Raw genomic sequence first — 9,266 nt, 5'->3', positions numbered from 1 at the left:
TTTGCCAATCCCACAGAACAGAAATTGCCCAGTGGGGGAGAAAAAATAGATTGGAGAACAGAGTGGTGTTCTTTGCAATAGACGATCTATGTATTGTAGGAAGTACAACTACGGCACCGGCAGAGACATAACTTTCGTGTTTGGAAGAGGGACCAAAAAACTGAGACTAATAATAAATGGATTATGAAGACTGTATTTTCTGCATGATATCACAAGGCGAAGACAAAGAAACAGAAATCCTTAAAGAGGTAATTCTACTGAAGCAATGTTCCGGGTTAGGTTATTGTACTGTATGTTGTGACGACTATGTCCGTACGTCTGTTACAATGGTGCGTTCAATGACCAACAGTTGTATGTGTAAAGAAATGTATTACAGGTGTTGGTCTCTTTTTACAGAATGAGGAGCTATTGTGTTTTCGGGACATAAACCCTGCTGCACCCCATCACTACCTTGTCATACCAAAGGAGCATATTGTCAGCTGCCTGTCATTGCAATTGTGTCAGCAAAGTTTAGGTATGGCTGTTTTTTTTCCTTATTTTTTAAGGGTAGTGTGGCTCTTAAAATCGACAGGGGAAAAGGCTTATTGTTCCTTAAACACAAGAGAGAAGAGAAACCTGAAAAACTGTACTCACTGATATCACCAGTCTCACTTCCCAACCTCCAGCTATTGCTTCTCGAAACAAAAACACTGATTATTTGAGTGAAAACCTTTGTCTTTTTCTTGTGTTTTCCATGTGCAGTTGAGAAAATGACTGAAATGGGCAAAGCTGTTTTACAAGAACAAGGAATTTGTGACATGAAGGACATAAAGTAAGTATGCATGTATAGTACATCAGGTAGGTTGTCTTCAAAACAAGTTCTTAAACTGCTGTATGTTTGTTTGCAGGTTGGGTTTTCATATACCTCCATTCACTGTATTTCACCTCCACCTTCACGTCCTTGCTCCCTATAGCCAGGTCTCGGAGGATTTTCTTCATAAATTTATCCCAGGAGGAACACGGTTTGTGGAGGTATGCACACATCAAGCACAAAGAAAATGTAGCAACGCCAGTGTTTAAAATAATAGTCAACGTCAGTGTCAATCCTCAATCCTGTATTACTCCTATCAGTCCTAATATCTAGCATTCACACAACAACATTATGAACATTTAAGAGGCTTTGGGTTATGTTTGTGTTTCTTATCTGCAGGCCGACACCCTTTGGAAACTTATGCGAACCAGATCTTCCCGTGCATTAAATAATATAAATGACTGCATTGGTGAACTGCAATGAAGGGATGAAACTTTTGCACCTATGAAATGACTTTATTATAAATATATTTTTCTCTAAATATTTGACAAGCTCACAGTTATTATTATAATGACTTTATTTTATCAAGTCCAAGCCTATTCCATGTACCACCAGGAAACCACCAGGAAGTAACACATTTAACTGGAGCAGATTTATTGTCAGCTATGGGTAGTATCCAAAGGACTTTATAAATATGTTAAAATATTATACATTGCTTTATAAAGTAGCTAAACAAGGCCTGTGTAATTGCTACCCTTGTTGTGAAGATCTGTAATAATTGGCAGGCTTTTCTACCTATTACTAAAAGTGCTTTACATTAGGGAACCACTCGCCCATTCACACTCATACACCAGTGTGTACACAAGATATTTATTTCATTTGTACAGCTTTAACCAATGTCTGTAACAAAAACAAAATTGTTGTCAAGGAAAGAATGAAAGTGAGAAAGGGGTACGTTTTATTCTTCAGTTTACTCCTTTTGAGCCTTTCTGTGTGCCTTCCTTAATAATTGTATACGGCGAAAATTACTGTTTGCCGGTTTATTTATTTCTACACAAATAGCTCAAATAAACGAAACAATGAAATGAATGAAAGGTGTGTGTGTGTGTGTCTTGCCCAAGGACACGATGGCGGTGTACACCTGCGGGATTCGTACCGCCAACCTTCCGGTAACAAGACGATCCGCAGCTGTCGCCCCAATACATAATACATAATACATTATACATTTCTTGAATCCAGTCTAGCAGCTTGTTAACATGGCCCTAAAGTAAGCTACAATGTTTCCTTGTGACTGGCAGATATGCAAAGCTTTTTTATTTTTTATTTTTTTTTATTAACATTTATACAATTAATAACAACAAAGTAGTGCCAATATGAAGCTGTCCCACTTTACCAATAGCACATTGGCAAAGTGGGACAGTGATGAAATCTCTTGTAATAATTTAAGTATAAAGAATAAACATGTGATTTTGAGATGTTTTGTTTATATAATGTATCAACAAAAATCTGCATGTCTGTTAGTTTTAAAAAGTTATAACCTTAACATCATAAATCCCCAAATGCTATGACATTGGACATACCTCTGCTTTTTTACTACTTGGTGGTAGATTATGGTTTGCCACGCCATATGAAGTGAAGTTATATCCACAAAACCATTGTTTTCTGATCCTGCACATTCTAATTATTCGGTGTGTTTGTATTTTTAGTTATAAATTATGACACACTAAAAAATAATCATGATTAAAGTTAAGGGGAGACACTACAGGCAAAACTCAATTTTTTATCTTTTCAGGAATTGGGCCAAATTGGTCTCTGAACATATAAGCTTTCACCCGGAAACAGAAAATATGCCTAATCTTCACAATAACATGTTTAAATATTGCGCTTATTCAATGTTTTCCCTTAGACTTATATGGGAGAATGCAATTTCAAGGGCCTTTTTCTCAAAACACATTTTTCTGTAATTGTGGCGACACTATGTCCACGTCAGTAGGACCTAAAGACTTCACATTTTCCAGCCTTGGACTGAGCAAGATTTTTACAGAGGGATTTTTTATTATTTTATCCCTAGCCCCATTTATTGAGGTTTGAATGTCAAAAAGTAAGGCGAAAATTACATTTTTACAATTTTTTCCACAAAAAAACAGCTTATTTTAAAACCAAACAAGAAATCCAAAATCCCCTCTGAAAACGTCTTGGTAACTCATTCATCAATGAAATGACACCATAAATGTGAATGTAGCTCATCCATTATTCAGATTTCGTCGCCGAAAAGATGGGAAATGTGGGGCATTTTTAGGCATAAAACACCTTGTTCTTATATGAAAAGATAAAATGACAGAAAACTAATGTATGCAATGAATGCAATGTATTTTTTTCTCACATTCATGCCAGTGATTTACAGCAAAAGTTTCAAATTGATATCTGTTAATATACATTTTTTCCTTTCCTTTTCTTAAAGAGGGGGTATTATGCTTTTTTCAGCCACATAGCACCAGTCTATAGGACACTACAATGATGACGAAACCTTCTGTTGGTCTGTCAATGCAGTAAATTAGAATAACTGCCTTGTATAAAATTGCTCTTTCAAAATGGCGTTAGCGAAAGACTTGAAATAGGCCTCTGTCCCTCTGACCTCTGACCCTTTCTGACACGCCCCCTCCACACGCTGTCTGTGGCATCACAACAACACTGCACTCGTTGTCTCAAGTATTGAAACTACGATCGGTGCATTTTAATTTTTATTGTTGGAAAGGACCTACTGTTTATCACTTTGGGAACAATGGCCACACAGGATATTATTTGGAAACAAACCTTCCACACCGGACGCTTGGAAGGGGCTCTTGCCTGAAAAATAACTGCTGTTTGGAGGCTATCTCTTTGCATCTGCCATGCCCTATGGATCTCTAAATATACCCCCATGGACGACACCAGGATCTGCAGGAGCCCATACGATTCAAAGACGGACATTATCTGTGCAAGTGGACAATGGTTTTTCGAGGTTACCCGTTAGCTTGTTATAATCGACTACAGCTCATTGTTGATGAAAAGTCTGCTATAAACCACAAATGTGTAAAGCCAGGCTCATTGTGTGATCATCGTAAAGGCTGCTTCGAGTAGTTGCTGCTTTATTGACGTTATTTGTGCATAATATGCTGCCTGTTTTCAATGAATGTTGTGAAGGTGAAGGTTGTTAGCTTGTCGCGGCTAATAGTGCCTTAGCTCCGAGAGAAACCACTCGGCTACGACTCACTGTAGATGAAATGTGAGCAATAAACTACACAATCAACAAGCCAGGCTCCGTGTGTGATCATCATAAAGGCTGCTTCAAGCAGTTGCCTGTTTTAGTGACGTTTTCAATGCATAATATGCTTGTATTCAGTGAATTTTCCCGTTAGCTTGTCGCGGCTAGCTTGTTAGCTCCGGGAGAAAACCACTCGGCTATGACCCATTGTAGATGAAATGTGAGCAATAAACTTCCAAATCAACAAGCCTGGCTCCGTGTGTGATCATTGTTAAACGGTTCTTTATGTGTGTGGTGGTTTTATTGACTTTATTTGTGCATATTTCTCGTTTTCACGTGATGACTCGAGGTTTAGCTTAGCATTAGCTTTCTCCGGAGGCTCTGTGCATCATTAAGGCCCAGCGCAGAACCAGACACTGAAATAAGTGTTCTTGTCACCGGTTTTAATCCTGGGTGTTTCGGTAACAGAAACACTGATGTGTGTCTTTGTAAAAGTCTGCTGTGGCTCCGGTTCACAACACATGAAGCTAATCATCCATGATGACTCTGTTTACATCTTAGGGCTAGACACTGCGGGGAGGGGGTTCTGCTGAGGAGCAGTGGTTGGTTACTCGGCTGGTGACGAAAGGTCGGAGGCGTATCCTGGAGGTCGAGGGCGTTTCCTGAAGGAATCACGCGTTTTATCCCTAAAATGGCTGCCATCAGAGTTTCTACAGATTACTCGAAAATACGTGAATGTGCCAAGGCAACACTTCAGGCATGGTTTTAATGAGGGAATGACTTAATAACATGATGTAAAGCTTGAAAAAGTCGATTTTGCATAATAGGCCCCCTTTAAGTGTCCCACTTTACCCATTGTCCCACTTTACCCATATTCACCTTATTACATTTTACCAGAGGAAGATCTGTCATTAAAAGTCAAATATTAAGAGGAATATGCAAAGCTTTATTGAAAGCAGCACGAGGACCGCTGACGTCACTGATGGGTGTCTCCGGCGTCAGCCACGCCCCAACTGCACTTTCGGTATTTGCCAGCGTTTTAAACAACAAAACTGCAACAATGGAGCGTCACGGCGCAACTTTCGAAGACATTTGTGAGTTTTGCCAAATAGCAAACCAACAGACGGAGACGGAAATCCTGTGCACTGTGAGTAAGCTAGCGCGTACATTTCCTGGGTAAAAGTTGTGCCATCTGTATCAATAAACAATCTCGGCTGCAGGATCGGGATGGCGAGCTGGTGTGTTTTCGTGACCTGAAGCCAGGGGCCACACATCATTACCTCATTGTTCCGAAGACACACATTGACAACTGTACGAAACTGGGGCCTGGTCACATACAACTAGGTGAGCAGTGTTCATTTTGATAGCATATTTTGTTTTAGTTTTAGTCTTAGTCGTTTGACTAAAATGAAATTTAATTTTAGTCGAGATTTAGTCAAAAAAAGCTTTTCAATTTTAGTTTTATTCGACTAAAATTACATGTCAATTTAGTCGACTAAATTTAAGACTAATTTAGTCGACTTTGCATTTATAATATTCATTATAATATATTTAATCAAGGTCCTCGACTTCATGGGGCTGCTTCCACATGAATAAAGCACAAACCTGTTCATTTGTGAATTTAAATGATCTGAGGCTCTTTCAGATGGTCAATAGAAGTTTGGATGATTTTAGTCTCTCCTTTTTTCATTTTTATTTAGTCTTATTTTAGTCGACTAAAATATCTGGACATTTTTGTCATAGTTTTAGTCTCATGAGAAACTTTTAATTTAGTTTTAGTCTAATTTTAGTCATCAAAAATATCACTTTGACTAAAATTAAGACTAAATATTTTAGTCGACGAAATTAACACTGTAGGTGAGACTTAAATGTATCATGGCTCACCTAATGTCATTGTGTCTCATTTGTAAACAACCAATAAATCTCCTTGTGGTTGTGTATTAACAGTTGAACAGATGCAGGACTTCGGGATGAGGATGCTACAGATGAACAAAGTCTCAGATCTAGAGGATGTAAGGTAATGGCCTAATGTCACACTAATGTAATCTGTTTTTTGTGTAGAGTGACTTTATGTAGATACATTTTAGTCTGACCCCATCATGCTTTATTATTGTACTTGAGAAATACTTTGGCTTCTCTAACCTCTTGTTTTAAGTAATGCCATGAATGTTGTATAGGATGGGGTTTCATGTGCCTCCATTCTCATCGGTGCCTCACCTCCACCTTCACGCTTTGGCTCCAGCCAGTGAGATGTGCCACAGGTCAATACTTCGCTATGGCCCACAGTCACACTGGTTTATCACTGTAAGTAGCCGACAAGACACAAAGCAACCATCCAAAATATTTTCATTGACAAAGGAGGTTAATACAGAATAAGACCTATTGGCGCTTGGTCACCACAATTTCATTACCTTTTTTTTTTTTGGCATTTCATAATCCAATAATTCTACAAAACCCTTCCCTCAACACGGTCCTACCATGTATCCAGGCTATTCACTTTTCAAATATAAAAGCTGTCATTCCAATTTTCTATAAAGACTGTGTTTTGTTGCAGGTAGACAATGTGCTTTCTCAGCTGAAGACTCGCGGCAAAGTTAAATGAACAGTCGATATCTACGGATGTTATGATTCTTTTATAAAGCTGCTATTTTGTTATTTGCACGAAACCATGCATTATTGTATGTTGGATCATCCTGCTGTCATCCTGATGTAGCTGATCATATTCATATGTATAGACCAGGACATCTGCCATAAACCTGATGTATTTACCATTTATTTGTGTCATTTTTATAATCAGGGGCGGACTGGGACTTAAAAACGGCCCTGGACTGAGACCAGCCTGGCCCAAATTAGCGTAAACACCTCCACAAAGACATAGTTTACCCTCTTACCACCCGCCTTAACCGAGAGCATTTTTTCCAGTTCTGCTTTACCCAAATCTAAAAGCTTCTCGACTGGAGAGCGACAGTGTAACGCCTCATTTGAAAGCTTAGACCTACAAAAGCGATTGTAACTTTTTGTCACGTTGTCGGTGTGTTTTTGTCACATTTTTCTCATGTTTTGATGTTTTTTTTTCATTACTTTTTTGCGTTTTTGTCACGTTTTTGTGGCTTTTAATTGCTTTTTTTTCCTCCATTGATGTGGCCTGTTCACCACAACTGCCTCTAAAATCCCACACTGTCTCTCAAGAAGTTGTTACTTTGGGTCCGAAGTGCTGTCATGCATGAGCTTAATATAGAGACTGCAGTTACATGTAAGACCTGAGGTGGCAGTAGTGAGTATAAAAATGGCCAACTAGCATCCAGTCCCTTAAAGGAGAAAACTGAGAGGCCAGCCCGGTGGCTCTAGAGCCGGTGGCCCTAGAGCCAGTGGCCCTTCTGTGCTCTTCCAGAATGTACATATGGCCAGTCCACCCCTGTTTATAATTTTCAATAATTTTATCCCAATATCCTCAGTCAGATTTGAATCCATGTTCTGGAGGGAGCATTATCTTGTCGCACCACTTGATGGCAGTCTTTACTCTGTTGCTGGATAAGACCCCTTTTCTATCTACGTTGCTATATATTAGACATGTTGTTTTATTTGATGTGTTTGTAAATTATATATGTGTGTATGTATAGACACCATGTAATAAAGTGTTGGGCTACGGATGTTTTATTAGTGAATGTCAAACCTAGATAAAAAATTGATCAAAGTATTGTTCCATAGTCAAATAAATGTTAAATATGAAGTGAACCGCAGTGATCTTGCTAGTTTTACCTTCCTGTAAACAGTTTAATTACTGACTGAATGGATAGTAGTGATAGTGAAAGACTGATTCTTGACATTTTACGCTGACGTCCTGAAGCCCCGCCCCTTTTACAGTCAACAACTGGAATCCAGCTATTTGTATTTTCGTCAACTAGCTTCGCTTCGCTGCTGCTAACCGTGGACTTTTGGATAATACATGGAATCAATTAACTATTTTGTGACGATATTTGCACGGGACCTGCTGATTGGGAAACAAATCGAGAAATAGGACCGATGAACAGCCACCGCAAGTTAAAGGGCCAACGAGAGCGAAGCGATCGCCTTGCACACCGTCCTCTAGCCGCTTCGGAAAGCAGCTAACAGCGCTAGCTGCAGTGGACAGCTGCTCGGTTAGCTCGGTGCCTTCAACTCTAACATAGCTCGTGTTCAGCCGAAGAGAATGCTAGGCCTCTGACACTGGTGAGTTAATAAGGACGGCCTTTACTAGTTACAACATAAAGACGTGTGTAATGACTATGCTATAGCGATGAAGCGAGATGAGCCAACACGAGCTGGCTCTCCATTGGCTCTGTGGTAGCAGGAGAAGCGCAGGGCCACGCCTGAATCAGCCATCCATTTAATGATCTTTACATGTTATAAGCATATGATAATATAGATTAAGCACGTGTCATTAAATATATGTTTTCTGTGTAAAATCATGAACTGTGTGCTTTTCAGAGAGGACCGAGGCCCAGTTGGTCGTCACTTTGGAGTAACCATAGTCCATTATCAAGAAGGGGTTTGGCTGACTTCAGTGGTGTCACTGACACTCACCTTACTGATGCACCCCTGGTTTTGACCTGCTTCCGCTTCCAAAATGATGCCAGTAAGTGTAGAACAACCTACTGCTTTAATGTCATCAATCAGCTGGCCATGTTCCTCATCAAAACATGCTGCACCTATCAGTGAATACGTTGGGATTGCTGCTTGATTTGGGTCCTGTAGAAACCGTATTTCAATAGTGTTCAAAGCAGAGAATACACTGAACTCCTGAATGGTGATATTGCTTTGTTGGGATCGCCTTTGTTGCTTTTAGTGCTGAGAATACAGTGAAGGATTGTGGGGGAAAAACGAGTTCAGCCTTTTCTGCCTTCAGGGAGGGAAACATGAACTTGACTATGGGATAAGTTTACACACAAAAAAATAGGTCTCTTCTCTTTAAAAAGGCAGGGTCGGGTTGATTTTTGATCTGGTGCTGTCTCATCATTGCTCACTGAATCTCCATGTTTTCATATCAGCCGAAAATAGGTGATATAATATGTCAGGCAGAAACACTTGGCAACATTACAATTCATTACAACAATTCACTGCTAGCCCATGATCAAACCACGGAGGTGAAGAAATGCTATGTTGTCCCCACCGAGCCTTTCTAAGCTTCTGAATGATGTATCTTTGTTCAATCAACCTTGTGTGTGCGTTTATGAATTACCTTTTTAATGCAAC

At 39.5% G+C, this 9,266-nt stretch overlaps 1 protein-coding gene across 1 annotated transcript; it reads left to right on the top strand.

Moving 5' to 3' along the window:
* Positions 1-111: 111 nt before the first annotated feature.
* On the top strand, positions 112-6,706 carry LOC306975133 (adenosine 5'-monophosphoramidase HINT3-like). The gene is made up of 9 exons (XM_079572553.1): positions 112-248; positions 397-514; positions 742-811; positions 888-1,011; positions 5,101-5,181; positions 5,255-5,378; positions 5,982-6,051; positions 6,212-6,338; positions 6,589-6,706. Exons 1-9 carry the CDS (start codon positions 177-179, stop codon positions 6,634-6,636), a joined length of 834 nt encoding a protein of 277 aa, XP_079428679.1. The 5' UTR covers positions 112-176; the 3' UTR covers positions 6,637-6,706.
* The last annotated feature ends 2,560 nt before the right edge of the window (positions 6,707-9,266 follow it).

The sequence above is a fragment of the Gobius niger genome (genome assembly GCF_951799975.1).
Source record: "Gobius niger genome assembly, chromosome: 15".
Lineage (NCBI taxonomy): Eukaryota > Metazoa > Chordata > Actinopteri > Gobiiformes > Gobiidae > Gobius > Gobius niger.
The sequence above is the reverse complement of the archived record's forward strand: the minus strand, read 5'-3'. Positions and strand labels throughout refer to the sequence as shown.